General features: G+C 43.6%; 1 protein-coding gene across 4 annotated transcripts in view; it reads left to right on the forward strand.

The window, feature by feature from the left end:
* Window positions 1-18,119, forward strand: part of srrm3 (serine/arginine repetitive matrix 3) — a 94,152-nt gene that overhangs the window by 61,679 nt on the left and 14,354 nt on the right. For all 4 annotated transcript variants that reach the window (XR_005203866.1, XM_037748787.1, XM_037748789.1 and 1 more), the window contains 7 exons: window positions 3,607-3,708; window positions 10,161-10,262; window positions 10,825-10,905; window positions 11,419-11,487; window positions 15,033-15,068; window positions 16,385-16,435; window positions 17,103-17,210. Coding sequence is in view for 3 of the 4 variants with exons in the window: in XM_037748787.1 (XP_037604715.1) it covers window positions 3,607-3,708; window positions 10,161-10,262; window positions 10,825-10,905; window positions 11,419-11,487; window positions 15,033-15,068; window positions 16,385-16,435; window positions 17,103-17,210 (549 nt within the window). In the remaining variant the exon portion in view is untranslated. The remainder of the gene's footprint in view (window positions 1-3,606; window positions 3,709-10,160; window positions 10,263-10,824; window positions 10,906-11,418; window positions 11,488-15,032; window positions 15,069-16,384; window positions 16,436-17,102; window positions 17,211-18,119) is intronic.

Here is an 18,119-nt window from a genome sequence, read left to right on the forward strand (position 1 = left end):
GCATTCAGAGGATGAGGCAGTCAGCCTCCAGTCAGCCCCTCCTCTGCACTGTGTCGGGCCAGAACAGATGGTGTGTTAGCTATACCTTTACAGCTGCAAGAAGCGCTAATTAAATGTGCAGAGGAGGGATGTGTTGTTCCAGTGTGCTCATCCTAATAGCCACTGACAAACATCCAATATGTGGCAATTTACACAGATTGATTTAGAGCTCACTATGGATTTTTTTTTGCTCTCTTAAATGCGAAAGTTTGCCGATCACGTCAGAAAAAGTTTCTTCTTTCCTTCGACTTCTTCTGCCCATAGATTTATTTCTGTCTGTAGGTGACTCACCATTCGCCAGGTCCCCACGGACATTCAGGTGCTGTGGGGGATTCTCAGGCTCATGCCTCTTAACCCCGGTGTCTTTTGTTGAAGCGGCACCACTGCTGGGTGTTCACTCTCTAGCTTTGGTTAGTGAGTTATACGGACTATACCGAGAACCCGACTTTGCTGTGCTTCATGCTGCAAAGCTGTGCAGAGCTTCAGAATCAAGCAATTCAACGGAGGACAGAGAGAGAGGAGAAATGGGAGGAGGTCATATGTCAGCAGAAGCTTTAGCTTCTCAAGCTCTGATCCCTTTTTTCAGGTGCTAACATCCTCACCATCATCAGCACAATGTGAAAGAGAACGCCCTAAAGCCTGTTTGGCCTGAACTCATTCAGCCAGTATCTTTCCTGAGCCTTCTCACCCTTTTACCCATTGTGCACCCTTCCTCGATACACAACCGACAGCTGAGAGCACGCCCGGACCGCTGTAGAGTTGTCGGGAAGCAGCCGGCGTACTGCGATGGCTCCTGCGATGTGCATGGAAAGCCATGAATATAAAGTGCGTGTGTTTGTGGCCTCCATTGTGCCGAGTTGACAGCTGCTGGGCTCAGAGATTGCCGTACAGCGGGACCTGATGGTGCTGTCACACCGGCCGGCTTCTTGTCTGTTGGGCCATCTTCCAGCTATTTTTCAGCTCTCCGTCCATTGCTCTTTTTCCTAATCTCATTCTCCACACCGCCTGTGCGCTGACAGCACCAAAGTCAGAATACATGGTATCGGCTGCTATATTTAATCTGAGAACAGCAAACTCTCCTCAGACTAATGCCATTTCCACGCTGAAATGAGACCCCCGGTTCATTTACAATCCAGTTTGTAGAGTTGGTCCTGCCATGAGCCCCCCCCCCCCCCCCCCGCTAAGAGAGGGAAAGAGAATCTGTTACCAAGTGTTTTTGGGGTTGCCAAAAGGACGGCAGCGGCCTGCGGCAAAAAGTAGAAACAGAATCAACTTTTAGATAAATGCTGCGGTGGCCGATCACGTAACCAGCGAGCCAGTGAGAGTTAACATCCCTGCCTGTCGCTGCCTTGGGAGGGGGGCCAAAAACAACTTTGGTACATGAAAGTTTAAAAAACTATGAGGGTAAAAAACAAAACACAAACACTTAGCCCAGCCGCCCAGGAGTTTGTGTAACAGCCGACAACATGGATGCTCGTTGGAGCAATTCAGAGGGGAGTTTGGTAGTGTGTTTCCTTCAACAAGCTCCAGCACAAGGCCCAGTCCCAACTTAAAAAAAACAACTTCAAAACAGGCTCATTCTCAGAACAGTTCTGTCTTTTTCCTCTGATTTCTAAGTAGAGTTTTGGATGGACGCAATGGGGTCGCTAATGGTTTTAAAGTCCCTCAAGTGCCTCTATGAGCTGTGTGTCACAATCACCGCTGCTGCTCCAACTGCTGAGCGTTTCAGCACTAAGTGATGGACAGTTCCTCAGGACTTTGGTTACTGAAAGTGGAGCTCACATTTCAGATGTTTTCACTTATCAAAGACACAAATATCACGCATCAGTATGTTGAGACTCAAAGAGATGATGACTTCTAAGTAGGTCCGTCAATTGTTTAAAATATTTAATCATGATTAATCGCATGATTGTCCATAGTTAATCATGATTAATTGCTCATTTTCTAATCTGTTTTTGATCTGTTTTTATCTGTAAAGGGAGATTTAACAAGTATTTAATATTCTTATCAACATGGGGGTGGGCAAAGGAGACTCGTGGGTACCCATAGAGCCCATTTTCATTCACATATCTTGAGGTCAGAGGTCAAGCGACCCCTTTGAAAATGGCCATGCCAGTTTTTCCTCACCAAAATATAGCAACAAGTTTGGAGCGTTATTTAATCTCCTTCACAACATGCTAGTGTGACATGGTTGGTATCGATGGATTCTTTAAGTTTTTTAGTTTGAACCCGCTACAAACTACAAATGCAAGTTGTGTTGATGCGTTAAAGAAATTAGCGGCGTTAAAACGGATTTGCGTTAATGCGTTAACTTTAACAGCCCTACTTCTAAGGCCCTACTCTTTTTTTCTATTACCAATTTGTAACTGTGGATAACTAGTGAAACATGCTGCAGCCTCTCTCCCCCCCCCACCCCCGTCACACATCATGCTTGTTATTGCTGTTCTTAATACGAACTCTCCAGTCTATTATTAATGTCCGAGGCTTCCAGTCAGTCTCACTCTGGGATGTCTGTCTCCTGGCTACACTTTCACGGCTTTATTAATTCCCCCCCTCCCTCCGCCCTCCGTCCTCTTCTCTCCCTTCATGTTCCTCTGCCTCTGTAGCTCATTACATCCCATTACCACAGCCAGAGCAGAATGTGGAGATGGTGAGAAGATAGTGTGAATAGATCAGCTCGGTGTACGGTGCATTAAAGAGGCCATGCGCTGTCAAGCTCACAAGACATGCATAACTCCCCTATGAGAATCTGTAGAACGGCACAGGACGGAACTTCATTGTCGCTGCCGCTGCTTCCGACAGGCGGGATGAATTATTGCTGTGTCCCCTCACAGAGCTGTCATCGGTCAGAGGCTGCTGCTTGTGTTATTCACAAACTGGGAGGATGAAGCCCGAAGCTGTGTGCACGAAAAGAGATTCATTCATTATCTACCGCTTAATAATATCACAAAGAAATTAAAGTACAACTAATCATTTTGATGCTCTTCTGCTGCGCCCACTGACAATGTAATGAAAAAAGCCAGATATTCTCAATTAGAAAATCTGAATACAATGTGACACAGACTGTAATTGCCTTGCAGTATTCCGTCTGTCAGCTTGCTGAAAGCTCCTCACGTTGCCCCGCGGCTACTCTCAACTCAGCGCTTTGCTTATAGAATAAAACATGACATGCAGTCCGGGCTCGGACAAGGAACCCGCCGGGGTCGGGGGGGGTTGTCGGTGACTCATCAGAACATACATCATCGGGCTGAGTGTCATTTTTTGGCTAGGAAACAGTCGGAGTCAGACGGTCTTTGCCATTTGTTGGACTCTGTTTGATAGCTGGGGATGACATGGCTCCTACACGGGCATCTGGCAGTTATGACGGATGACAATTGGCTTTGCCGGTGCCCCCGCTGCATTCAGTGCTGTTATTAAAAGCTGCTGCTTCAGTTTGCAGTATGTTCATCATTCACTTTCACCCTTGTCTGCTCACTGCTCTGCCAAGACTGCAGATTGCTGTTGTATCTGTGTGTGTGTGTGTATGTGTGCCTCTACTAACCGCTGTGTCTTTATGTTCGTCCTCAGGTACACAGAAGAAGAGATTCGACAGAAAGTGAGCACATTCAGACAGATGCTGATGGACAAGGAGGGCGTTATCACTAGAGAGGGTTCACACACACAACCAGGGTAAGTTCCTGTACCTGTTTTTTGGCTATTGCCATCTTGGTTTTTGGCTGTCACTATCTTGGTTTTTGTCCATTACAACACAATACAGGTCAGAAATACACTGGGCCATATTCCATGATTCTCTTTAGAAATCGAAGGTTGTGCATCCAATGGGAGGAGGGAGGCCCAGAAGAAAACACAGTTTGTTTGAAGTGTCAATGAAAGTGCCCAGATTCATGAGGATCATGAAGTAAAAATAACCTGCAACACCAGTCAAGCTTTACGCAGCACTGCACAACTAATCTGGTGAAACATTATTAAGGATGAACCACACCGAATGTCTGAATACTAGGGCTGTCAATCGATTCATTTGTTTAATCGCGGTTAATCGCATGATTGTCCATAGTTAATCGCGATTAATCGCAAATTAATCGCACATTTTTTATCTGTTCAAAATGAACCTTAAAGGGAGATTTGTCAAGTATTTGCATGTTGCATGTTACTGCAAAAGATCTGGATTCAGAGCACATGCACTGTGCATATCGTTTTTCTTTCTTTTTCTTCAGCTAATCTATTAGGGATCCCAGAGAGGTTTGTATCCTTGATGATAAATTAATTACAGTAAATGAATCTAATAAAACCAGACAGCCATAAATATCAAATACTGTACCAGCAGAAATTGATTTTTAAAAGAGGTTATGAGCAATGGCCTGCCATTCTAATAACGTCTTCAGGCGGTCCGTTCTGAAGAATACGGACCGTAATTGCAAAAAAAGTGCAATAAATTTTAATTTGAATCCTTGGCTTTTGACTGATAATGCCCCTCTCTGAATACACAGGGAACGGTTACAACCCCGATGCTTTGAAAATAATCAGCAGCATTTTAAAGTCTATTCTGAACTCTGCTGGAAGCCATCGAGGCGAAGATTGGCACGATAATTGTCAATTTGTTTAGCGCTAAGCCTCGCTCGCTCATCTGAGGCGAGCATGGACGGAATTAACAGAACCAAAATGTGTAGTCTCCATCCAGGTCACAGACAGACACGCAGAAGACCGCTGCTTCAGCCGTCACAAACATGCAGCAGCAGCGGGACGTAGGCGTGGTGTCCCTCCCGAGTCAGTCCATCATACTGTACGTGTGAATGATTGAGAGAGGCAGTGCGGTGGTGGGGACACGACCCGCTGTCTGTGAACTAATGACTGCTAATGACGCTGATGCTTCCTGTCTCACAGGCCAGACTAATGACTCTCCCTCCTCTGCACCTCAGCCGGTGTCTGACATTAAACCAGACCACGCTGAAATGAGGAGGGAGTTACAGAGGATGGAGAGGCACAGTAGGACCAATGAAATCAAATTAATGTTTTTTTTCCATCACATATCTTTATTGATTTTGAACATAATACATCACTTTTCCAAAATAAGTTGGTTACATCCTTCAAGTCTCCCTCGAGACGTCTGATGTTGGAAATTGTGTTGATTATTCCTTTCCAAAAGTCTTGCATGTGTTTACACTTCCAAATGCAATGAAATAAGGTTCCCCTCTCTGCTCTACATTTTATACTCCTGTCTGGGATGTTAGGATTGAATTTATTGAGTTTTTCAGGAGTTACATTCGTTCTCATAAGCCAATTATATTGGATCAATTTTAATCTGGTATTAATAGTAGGGCTGTCAATCGATTAAATTATTTAATCACGATTAATCGCATGATTGTCCATAGCTTAAAGGGAGATTTATCAAGTATTTATTACTCTTATCAACATGGGAGTGGGCAAATATGCTTTTCTATGCAAATGTATGATAAATTTATTATTGGAAATCAATTAACAACACAAAACAATGACAAATATTGTCCAGAAACCCTCACGGGTACTGCATTTAGCGTAAAACAATATGCTCAAATCATAACATGTCAAACTGCAGCCCAACAGGTAACAACAGCTGTCAGTGTGTCAGTGTGCTGACTTGACTATGACTTGCCCCAAACTGCATGTGATTATCATAAAGTGTGCATGTCTGTAAAGGGGAGACTCGTGGGTAACCATAGAACAAATTTTTGCATTAATGAGTTATTATCATGTTAACTTTGACAGCCCTAATTGATGGATAACGTTTGTACTTGATAACCAGCCTTTTCCCATTCATGCTCTGTGATATATGTCTGAAGATCCTCCATCCACTCCATTCTTTTATAATTTGAGGATTCTGTAGACGCTTTTACCAATTTTCCATATAATAGTGATATCTTTCCTTTAGCATAGGGGTCTGATGTGATGTAATGAACTTAATTTAACCATCTGTGGCCCAGGGAGAGACAACGACGAAGATACAGAAAGCGCTGTTTGTTTTGCTTTTCACATTAGTTCACTCTCGAGGGTACTTCAGAGTCGGGTCAATTTGGGATTTCAGAGCTCGTCTCGAATTCTGCAACTTTCCCTCTCTAGAAAGGCCTTGATGTGGAAAATTGAAGAAGGTTGTAATTTGCAGGGTTGTTATTCCCCCCCCCCTCCCACTCCCCCTCACACTCAACACTCCCACAGGCCCTTACACACACACACACACACACACACGCACACACACACACGCCTGAGGTAACCACTTCTGAAGCATTATAGGAAACATGCCTTAATCAAGCCACGGGCCAAACTGTGCTATAGGCCCCCCGATGCTCACTGCCACTGGCAATAAGCAGATCAACAATCCCCCGCATTAATAGGTAATATGGTAGGGGACCCTCACATCGGTTAACATGGACCCACAAGAGTAAACAGCCAACAGTACAGTATGCTAGTGATCTCATCTCATTAACAGCGAGGTTATGTCACAGTCCGGGTTTGTTTCTGGGCCTCCTTTATAGCAATGCTGATGGCAGGGCTCTAGGGATGGCAATGTCAGTCTGTTATTTTAGGCGTTTTTTACGAGGAATATGGCTATAGGGCACAGGAGGTTAATGTCATCGTAACTTCAAGCCAAATGAGATATATGTAGATATAGATAATAGATATACCGGTAGATGTGTAGATTTGCTAAATGAAAGGAGGCTCCATCACGATCTCAACTATACTGCTGCCTTCAGCGGGTTTGTCTTTGTTCAAGCTGGTAGGTTTTATTCAGATGGCATCTTTTCCCCAGGGACTATTCCTATTGACAGCAGGCTATAGGCCCCTCAGCTGTAGCTGTAACACTCTCACACACTAGCAGTAAACACGGATGAGCTAGCTCATAACTCTGTTCACCGATGTACCCACATTGATTTCCTGCAGAACGGATGTGAACTCAGGGCCAGAGAAAGGAATGCAGTGTGTAAAGCCTCTCAGAGCCGTTGAGGCTTACACACAGAGACTGTCCGAACCGAGCAGGATCAATGGGGGAAGCTGACCCTGGTAGCTATTCAATATCTGATAGAACGCCTCTGAGACGGACCTTTCTTCATTTGCAAACAATCGCTTCAATAAAAATCATATGTTCGACTGCAGATATCTAATCCGGGTGCACCCACTGGTTTTTCCCCCAAGATCACAGAATTGATCAGCGCCCAGTCAATCCTTCATCTTAATACGAACACCATGAAGCTGCTACAGTAGCTGCTATTTGCTCCCCACCCTCCTACTGAGGAGTAATCAATCCGACCTCCACTTTCCTCCTCCCAGAATAACAAACTATAACTCTCCCCAGCAATAGAAATATATCCGGGCCTTCAGTGGCAGAGTGGCTCTGTGAGTGGGGGATACGAATGGTGCTGCACTACTTTGTGCCGCAGCCCTGAGCAGGGCCTTGGCCGCAGTCCATCACTGCCAGGTCCCAGGGACAGTGGCTGAATTAGGGAGCCTCTTCCTCTCACCAGGGCACCATTAAGCACAGGGACACTCACTCATCTGCCTAACAGGGACGCCGCGTTGATCACTACCAGGCTGGACAGATGTCTCCGGCATACTGGAGCACGGCATCGTCTGAGAGATTAGACACAGGATGGGGAATTAGTTGATTTATCTCTAATGACTAAGCACGGGGACCACTAGATAGTTTTCATTTGTTGGTAATTGCTCTTCTTGGCGTTGTGCTTCATCCCTACAGGGACACTAGTCTTAGACAAAAACAAATGGCATTTTTTGGCATTTTACATATTTAAATCAATCAAGAGAATAACTCATTAGCATGAACGTTGTCAGATCACGCTGCGGTCTAATTATTGAATGTGCAGCTACACTACCAAACATCACTGTTCTTTACTGCCATATCTAATATTTAATATTTGTTTAATGTTTAATTGTTTGCATTATATTAAGCCCTAGTAGAGTAGTGTCTGAAGTATTCTCCTAAGCAGTAGATACAACTATGAGCATGAAAGCCTGTATGTAAAATCCAGGGCAAAGAAAGCAGATGTGGCGATTTTCATAAAGTAATGACTAATTCCCGGTGATTATTGAATAGTATTTTTCTTTGCAATGCACATGCCTATGGTACATACTATAACTGTACACATGTAATGAACCCTCACCAGTGATTGGGCGTGGTTTCAGATCCTTCAGTGGACACGCCACCAGCGTTACCGAGCAGAGAACACTGCTTATTTTTTCCAGACTTTGAAACCTAATTTTACTTGGCAATTTTTTTTAATCATTCAAATTTGGCTGGGTTGATAATAACACATTTTTCTGTGGTGTGGAAAACCCAGAACACATTTATTTTTTGCTTTACTTGGACTTTAATAAGAGTTTCCAACTTCGTTCAAATTAAAATTCCTTCTCTCTCTTGTGAACTGTATTCCACCCACACTGCCTACAGTTGTTTACTTCTCTCTCCCAACTGATTCTGCTTTCTGAGACTGTTGTTTTTGTTGCTCAAGTTCAAATTAACATGATTTTTATAATGCAAGTTTATTCATCAGAGCGAGTGTTGCAGTGTGTGTGTGTGGGGGGGGGGCTCCATCTGTGTACGTAAAAGCGCTGTCGATGTGAAGTGAGGCTATTTTGCTGGTGCTTGGCATCCCTGCTGTGCCCGCTGGTGCTCAGCCAATTAAGGGCTTTGTTGCCTCATCTCCTCCTAACTAACCATCAGGCCTGAGCCCCGCTCAAATCCTCCACGCGCTCTCCTTCCAGATTCTCTCCACCATCACTCCTCCTCCTCTTGCTCTCATGTGGAATTAGCTCTGATAGTGTGCCCCGTGTGTGTTTGATGTCCTTACTAGTAGATGCACTATCCTTTGCTTTGTCAACTTCTTTCAGTGTGTCTCTTCACCCTCTTCATCTCATTAGCCCTGACTGTTTTCATCTCTCTCTTACTAATTGAGGCTGCATGGCTAGTCATCGAGGTTATGTCTCTGTCATCATCGCTCTAATCCAAATAACCTCCGCGTATACTACTTCAATATGCTACATCTCTGTGTAAAAAGTACCAGCATGACCCTCTGGGTTTGTAACAATACTGGGATGGGACAAGGTCGGAGAGATAGGACGGCATGAGGGACGAAATAATCAGAGTGGTGTGTTCTTTATCTGTTTCTTTAGCCCACATGGAGGCTGCAAGGTCAGATCTGGTGGACCAGAGGAGGCCACATAAGAGAAGGGGGTAGTGGGGCAGGGAGGATTAAGGGAGGAGGCTGCTGCCATCTGTCTGTATATACACTAGAGTGTGTGTGTGTGTGTGTATGAGAGGAACAAGTGGGAAGATATCAGTCCCACAAGCTGAGCTGTAAGAGTGAGAGAGATGATGATATTCTCACTGCTGGGGTGAGAGGAGATTTCAAATGTCAGTATAAAACTACAGTCACACACAAAAGTTTAGTGTGTGAGCGTCACATTTTCATATACTTCACTTCCTGTTTTTGTTTTATTGCTCCCAAGTTAGGCGCCAGATGGGTCGGTACATTCATGAGCCTGCAGTGTAGCTCTACGGCTAGGTCGGTCCGCCGCTTTGGTCCAGACTGAAATATCTCAGCAACTATTTAATGGATGTCTTTGAAAATAACGGACATTCGTGGTCCTCAGAGGATGAATCCCACTGATTTTGGTGACTTGGTTGACATTTGTGGGTTTTGAGTGAAATGTCTCAACAACTATTGGATGGATTGCCGTGACATTTGGTACAGACATCCATTTTCCCCTCAGGATGAATTGTAATAAAGATGGTGATCCTCCGTCTTGTCATCTAGCGCCATCATCTAGGAGATAAGCCAAACTAATACGGTGAACATTAAATCGGTTAAACATCTGCATGTCAGCTTTGTCGTTGTGAGCATGTTAGCATGCTGACGTCAGCGTTTAGCTCAAATCATTGCCGTGCTTCCGTACAGTACGCCTCACAGAGCTGCTGGCATGACTGGAGGCTCTTTTACACTTTCACTTTGAGTCTCTAATGAGAGTTGTTTGGAAATAGTTTTTGACCAGGGCTCGCTTTATTCCACAGTCACTCCTCTTTCTCACAACACTCACACACTCCACATTCCTGATCCTTGCCTCTTGTAATTTTTCAGGGTCAACCACCTGCACTACCAGCCCGCCGAGTACGAAGAGAACCCTGAACTGGTCGGCTATGAAGATGGAGACTATGAACACGATTACCACAGTGACAACCGGTAAAGCACATGTTTAAACACTCACTGTACTGTATAATGGAGATGTGTTGACCAGCTCTGACCCACTTCAAGTGGTGAATTAAATCAGCCACCTATTATCTCCTTCACATGGCCTCTGGGATGATAATAGACATAAACATGAAATAGATCTCAAGATAAAACAAAAGTGCTCTTCAAATCCTCTGGCAACACCCAGTAACAACATGCACCTGGAGAGAAACAAACTCATCATTATTTATGTTTCAATGCAGATGGTCATTTAGATCATGCTCTCCGAATGTGTCACTTCATAGAAAAGATTAAGTGCCACTTCCTCGAGGCCATTTCCCGTTTCCATTGTATGGTAATATTGCATGTTATGGCAGAATGAATTGAGGAAATGAGAAAATAGACACTTGCACGGCAGCAAATAACTATAATCAGAAATGTATTCCTTCTGAAAATTATTATAATAACAATCACTTGTGAGTTATTTCTGCCTTTCTCGCTTTGGATCTGGCTCTCGATCTCACTCCCCCCCCCCCCCCCCCCCTCTCGTTCTCCCCTTCTGCGGCCAATTCAGAGTGAAGAGGAAATCAAGCAGCTCTCCATCCCCGCGTCCAAAGAAAAGGAAGAAGAAGAAATCTGGCCGCCGAAGGAGCCGGTGAGTGGAAACGGCTTCCACTGATTGAGGAAGTGGTTCGCTTTTTCTCCCTTTTCTTTTTCCCCTGCCTCGTTGACAGAATAATTACACTGTGGTTTTGTGAAAATGGGATTCCAATTATTTTGGTGTGAATATTGCTAACGAGCCATCAGATACTGCAATTGTGGAGAGTGGGGAAAAATTGTAGGATGTCATTAGCAACGCATAGGCTCATCTACCATTTTCTTTTGACAAGGTCAGTAAAAGAAATAGAGAGAGTGAGAGACGGAATCATTGATGCGAAAGAAAAAGAGTAAGAAGAGAGAGGCAGAGGGATGAATAGAGTTGAGGACAAAGAGAGAGGAATCAGCTGAACTACTATACTGTAGGAAGTCACCTTTGCTAAAAACGATCCCCTCTGAGGGCAGATGTAAAGTAACACAGTGATGAGTGAAGAGCCAGAAGTCAACAGCGATCCGAGGCTCATTTTGCATTTTTGTCACCAGCAAATTCTTCCCTTCTCTCCACCGAAAGGTTCGGCAGCTCGTCACCCACTCACAGAGAGAAGAAGAAGAAGAGTGGGAAGAAACACAAGCGAGACAGGTGAGTGTGTACATATACAGCATCGTGTGTGAGAGTCATCAGTGACATGGCAGCATGAGAGAGATACTGTGGCTGTTTAAGGGTTTATCAACAGGTGGCTTCACTGGGAAAAAAGGAAAGGAGGAAAGACGAGAATAAAAAGGAAGGGAGGAAGGAAAGTAATAAAGAAATGATTCAAGGAAGAGAGGAACGAAAGAAAGAGACAAGATGAAAAGGAAGGGAAGAAGAAAGGGAGAAAGACGGGGAAAAAAGGAAAGGGAAGGAGGAAAGAAAGAAAGACAAGAAGAAAAAGTAAAGGATGAATGGAAGGAGGAAAGACTAACTGATAGGAAGAAGCTGGAAGTGAAAAAGGAAATAGTAAAGACGAGAAGAAAAAGAAAGTGAAGTTGTAATGACAAGGGAAGACAGAAAAGGGAAGAAGGAAAGACTTAAAGATAGGTAGAAAAAGGAAGTGAAAAAGGAAAGGAGGAAAGACTAGAAAAAAGGAAGGAAAGCAGAGAGGAAAGAAATAGACAAGAAGAAAAGGATGAAGGAAAGGAAAAAAGGGCAGAAAGAAAGGGAAGTAGGAAATAGGAAGAAAAAAAGGAAAGGAGGCAGGACAAGAAGAAAATGTAAGGGAAGTTGCAGATAAAGGAAGAAAAGAAAGGAGGAAAGATTAAAGGATAGGAAGAAAAAGGGGTGAATAAGGAAAGGAGGAAAGACGCAAATAATATGAAGGGAAGTAGGAAAGAAAGGCGGAAGGAAGAAAAAGAAAAGGAAGGGGGAAAGACAGATAGGAAGAAAAAGGAAGGGAAGTAGTACAGAAAGAGAGACGAGAAGAAAAGGGAAAGGAAGAAGGAAATGTAGAAAGGGAAGGAGGCAAGATTAAAAAATAATAAAAAAGTAGGAAAGAAAGAAAGACGAGAAGAAAAGGATGATGGAAAGGGGGGAAAAGGAAGAAAAAGAAAGGGAGGGAGGAAAAACAAAGATAGGAAGAAAAATTAAGTTAAGGAGGAGAAGACAAGAATGAAAAGGAAGGGAAGTAGAAAGGGAGAACGACAGGAAACAAAAGAAGAAGAGAAGAAAGAGCTCATCAACAAATGCCTGTGCAACGCCTCAGGATATCATAACCACAATAAGCGATTGTAGAGCGCCCTCCTCCTCCAATTTCTCTCCTCGTGCGCTTGACTGTAATAACCCAGCCTATATGGGGGCGCAACAACACAAGAAAAATGAGCCTCTCACCAAACTGCTGAGCATCACTGCACTGCCCCGCTCCCGTTTTCCACCTCTCATCCATCCACGCACATCCACATCCACCCCAACCCCACCCCACCACCCCACCCCCATCCCTCCTCCTCCCAACCCCTCCCATCAACCCCCCATCCCTCCTCCTCCCAGCCTCACACCAAAGCTGCTCTGCATTGCAGGTACTGTTGATGTATGAATAATGTATAGATGTAGGAGGGGGTTCCTCACCAGAGAGTAGCCACCCTCCCTTGATGCTAGTATCCGTTTTAAGGTGCACATTAAGGAGCTATACATGCATACCGCTGCTTGTTTGTAATTTACAACTCACTTTAACATAATAGCTTCATTGGGCTCATTGAGCTGGCGTATATGCCTCACATACAGTATCCATGTCCTTGTGGTAGAAGGTGAAGGATTTAGCCGTGAGTGTGTGAGAGAAGAGAAGACGAATGAGCGCCTCCTCCATATATACAGTAGTTCCATGTTGGTTCCCTCCAGTGGGGAAACACAGCTCTGAGTCACATATCAGCCACATACATTACTGTGACAGCTTTATTACTCCCCTTCTCAGTGAATCAATACACTCTGTGCTGCCACTGCCTCCCACTTCCACTGCACGCTTGTAGGTGTGTAGAACAGCAGGGGGGATGTAGTGCTCTTCAGGAAAATAGCTGCAACTCTCACAGACCGGTCTGACTAATCACCATGGAAACTGCAACGAGGGTGAAAGCGATACGGAGGTGATGTGTCGAGTCGAACCGCCGAGGACCGGAGGAATGGCCCGGCCTCCCAGTCATTACCGCGTGCTCAATACGTGGTCAAAGGGAAACTGAATCTCCTGCTTTATCATAGGCAGCAGCAATGAAAAAAAAAAAATAAGCATGACATCCACAACCTATAGAATACCAACTGTAAAAGCCTGATGCCGGAGCTCCCTGTGGACATTGCTGCATATATGGATGTATGCGTGTGATTCAGACTGGTTACATGCACATCATTAGGAGTGCAGAAATACATGCTGAAATATTCCACTGAGGAGCTGTTGGCACATGAAAATACATGATCCTCCTGCTGTTCACAGTAACTTGAAACATGTTCATATTCCGTGACAAATCTAGCCTGTGACTGGGAGCTGTAGCTGAGTCTGTTTGTAATATTCAGCATGCAGTTTGAATTTGTATGTTGAGGCTAGGGCTGTCAATGGATTCAAATATTTAATTGCGACTAATCAAATGATTGTCCGTAGTTAATCGCACATTAATCACACATTTTTTGTCTGTTCAAAATGTACCTTAAAGGGAGATTTGTCAAGTATTTAATACTCTTATCAACATGGGAGTGGGCAAATATGCTGCTTTATGCAAGTGTTTGTATTTATTTTATTATTGGAAATCAATTAAAAACACAAAACAATGACAAGTATTGTCAGAAACCCTCACAGGTACTGCATTTAGCATAAAAAATATGCTCAAATCATAACATGGCAAACTGCAGCACAACAGGCAACAACAGCTGTCAGTGTGTCAGTGTGCTGACTTGACTATGACTTGCCCCAAACTGCATGTGATTATCATAAAGTGGGCATGTCTGTAAAGGGGAGACTCATGGGTACCCATAGAACCAAATATATTTCACATAAATATTGAGGTCAGATCAAATCCTCAAAATTTAGCACAAGTTTAGGGTGTTATTTAGCCTCCTTCATGACAAGCTAATATGATATAGGTTTTTCTAGTTTCATTTGATGCCAGTATCTTCACTCTAGCTTTAAAAGTGGAGCCCGCTACAGCCTAAAAATCGCAAGTTGAAGAAATTAGTGGCGTTAAAACGAATTTGCGTTAACACACTATTATCGCGCTAACATTGACAGCCCTAGTTGAGGCATATTTGTCATCAAACGTATACAAATATGTCATATGAGTAATTATCAGTATACTTACACACCTTCAAAGACTTAATGTAGTTTCAATATTCTTTGGAGGTGACTGTGAAAATATTTTTTAAAGTAAATAACTCGTGGCACACAGCACAGATTAGATTTCGGGTTCAGCCTCTAGCCTTTGACCAGAATACTACCTCTGATGTCCTAGAATGTATTTCAAGAAACGAGTTTAGTAATTCCCCAGAACCCCCTCAGATCTGGAACATGGACGCATGGATTTAAAAATACCTTTTTCCTGTGTAAAGGTTAACCAGATTACTCTGTACACCTGCTTCTTGTAACAGGCCCCTAGTGCACAGTTGAAGCATGCTGTTTATGAATTATTCAGCTCATCATTATGATGATTGTGATGTTTTTCTTTTTATCGTTATAGATCTGCATCTGGCTCCAGGAAAAAGAGGAGATACAGGTGTGTATGGAATAAGACAAGTAAAAAACAATACATTATAAAGTGCATAACATGTGTAAGGTGTGTGTTATTGTCATTTCTGCCTACTGATTGTTCAAAAGAGAATGCAATCCATATGGGTGAGTGGTACACTGAGTTTCCTTTTTACAAAAGGGTGTGAATGTGTGTTTCCCATGCTTTAAAGAGGATATATCATGAAAAACTATTTTTCAGTGTTTGTGCACATACATTTGGGTATCTGGAGAGCCTACCAACCATAGACTGTATATAAAGATGGACGACATGACAGCTCCCCAAAAGTGAAGCCAAAACGTCTCGATCGCCCCCTGGTGGCTGGCTGCAGTATAGGTCATAAAGCCCGCCCCCCTCCATGTTAGCGGATGAGGCAAACTAAAAAAGTCAAAGTACACATCAAATACATTTTTCCCAAAGATGATTTCTGTCATTTTACGTAGTTCTTATCACGCTGGTGTATGTTGACGTGTTAATTTTCCTGATAAGTTTTGTTTTAATTAGTTATTTGATGCTATAAAAAGGGGGTGCGACGTCATGATTGGCAGCTGCTCTGAGTGAAGTAGTCGCGCAGCCGGAGGCTCAGGAATTATACGAGAGAGGAGATATAACTTTCCATAACCGCCACAAGTCTGTGTAATAGAACGTGTCAATTTGATCATAAATGTAGTTATAGAGATAGCTTAGTTGTTGTGACTTTCTAGCCTAATAGCTACCGTGGTGCTAACGTAGCAGCTAGGTGGCTCACGCCAGCAAGTTGCAGCTGTGCTCAGCTGGCTCGGACATGTGTGTGGGCGGGACCTCAATACTCAAGACCCTGGCTCCAAATGACATGAAAATCTCAATATGCCACCTCCCATATCCAGGATGTTTTGGCTTCACTTTTGTACAGTGGGAGGAAGTGGAGACACGTCGTCCATCTAGCTTAGATCAGAAAACATGTGATTCATCAAGCCATTCAGATTTGGCTCCCCTTCCTATGTCACATGCAGGCTCATTAGAATATACCGCCCACAGCTTGAGAACTACCTTCGCAAAGTTTTTTTCTTGCAAGCCAATCAGAGCAGACTGGGTTTTTTCTGGAGGGGGTCTTAAAGAGACAGGCGCTAAAACGGAGCGTTTCAGACAGAGGGTGAATACAGGTATATTCAGACAGACAGTATGAGAAACGTTTTTTTGAGCATTAAAGCATGTAAACATGTTCTATTAGAAATCCAAAATACAAGTATGAATCTGAAAATGAGCATGATATGTCCCCTTTAAAGTACACAGCTTCGTTATCTTACGCGTGACATTTGTTTCAGATCGGGCAGCCCAAAGAACAAACACAAAGACAAGAACAAACAGAAAAAGAGGTGAGATGCACATAGAATCACTCTAATCCCATTTACATGTTCATGTTGAACTGACAGAAAAGCCTACATCTTGCAATGCTACATGCTTTTTTCAGTGTAACAAAGTTTCATATTAATTATCAGTCAGATTTGATGTTCACAGGCCTACAGCATGCAATGTGTAAGAATAAACACAATTTGTCCGTCTGCACACAGTGAAACAAACGGAGAACAATAGCCTCAGTCCTCAACAATTGGAATCACGTTCACTCTCATAAATTTATATTGGTATTTTACACCCATTATCTCAGGCTCAGCCTCTCAGAGAATGTTAATGACTACAGTATAAAGCACAGAGTGCATCCTCTGAGCATTATGTGCCAGTTCAACACATTCCCCACGCCATACATTGCACCCTGTCTTGATTAGAATATATATTGGAAGTGTTTGGCAGCGCATGAACTGTTTTACATATCACACGATCCGACTACTGAGCTCGCCGTAGCATGTGTGTCCCCGTGATGTATGCGTACATACACATGGCTTCATGTATGTATATGTGTGCATGTGTGTGGTGTGTGGTGTGTGCGTGTGGGTGTGTGTGTGTGCGTGTGCGTGTGCGTGTGTGTGTGTGTGTGCGTGTGTTTGTGCGTGTGTGTGTGTTTGTCCGTTGGTTGTCATCCGTCAGGTCACCCGGTGAGACCCCCAGTAGGAGTTCACAGCGTCAAGGCAGCTGCTGTAGCTCCCGTAGCGCCTCCGTGTCCTCCACACGGAGCACCTCCAAATCTCCCGCCAGGTAGACTCTTCAACACACACACACACACGCACACACACACACACACACACTCACACATATAAACACCTACACTTAGTTTTGCTCTACTGCCTGTCGAGCAGTCGCCCTGGTGACTGTCGGTCTCTCTCGGTCCTGTGGAGATATATTAGGATACAAATGGGGCTCTTATAATAAACCCCATTAAATGGCTGTGATCTCACTCTGTACACCGTTAGTCATTTTATGGAACGTCTTATTTTCTTTTTTTAAATAGCTGAATTTACTATTTGTTTAACCCCCCGGGGTCGACGCTGTCCTATACGACAGAAAAGTACTAGTCTTTTAGAATATCTCTGGAACGCTGCGGTGTAGAGACTTAGGGCGTTTTCACATTAGGTGAGTATGATTACCCCCCGTCTCCGTTCAGCTTTCACATTCGTAAAGTTGTTCCGTACCCGAATACACTTGCGTCATCACCCAGGTGTATTTTGTTTGTGTTGAGATCAGCTGTTATTAGTGGCGGAGCATCGTAAAACACACACATTCAAACTCGACAGAAACAAAATAAAACTCACCAAAACCGTCTTCGTTAGTCTTTCCAACGATCACCAACTCTGGTTTGGTCGAAATAAACCCTTGATGTGTTTATAATATCTTGAGATCAGAGGTCAAGGGACCCCTTTGAAAGTGGCGTTAAAACAAATTTGCGTTAATGTATTATTAACTTTGACAGCCCTAATAAACAGAGATGAAATAATAGAAAATTGGTTGAAAAGAAATTAAACTAGGTACATTGACAAGTGTAGACGATGAAGATGGACAGAAAGTGTGTGCAGACAAAATCATTGCAGCTTTATTCTTGTTCTTTGCACCTCTGATAAATCCCAGAAAAAGTTGACATTCTATCAAATGCAAATGGCAAAGGCTAAA

The sequence above is a fragment of the Sebastes umbrosus genome, chromosome 17 (assembly GCF_015220745.1).
Source record: "Sebastes umbrosus isolate fSebUmb1 chromosome 17, fSebUmb1.pri, whole genome shotgun sequence".
NCBI classification, from domain to species: domain Eukaryota; kingdom Metazoa; phylum Chordata; class Actinopteri; order Perciformes; family Sebastidae; genus Sebastes; species Sebastes umbrosus.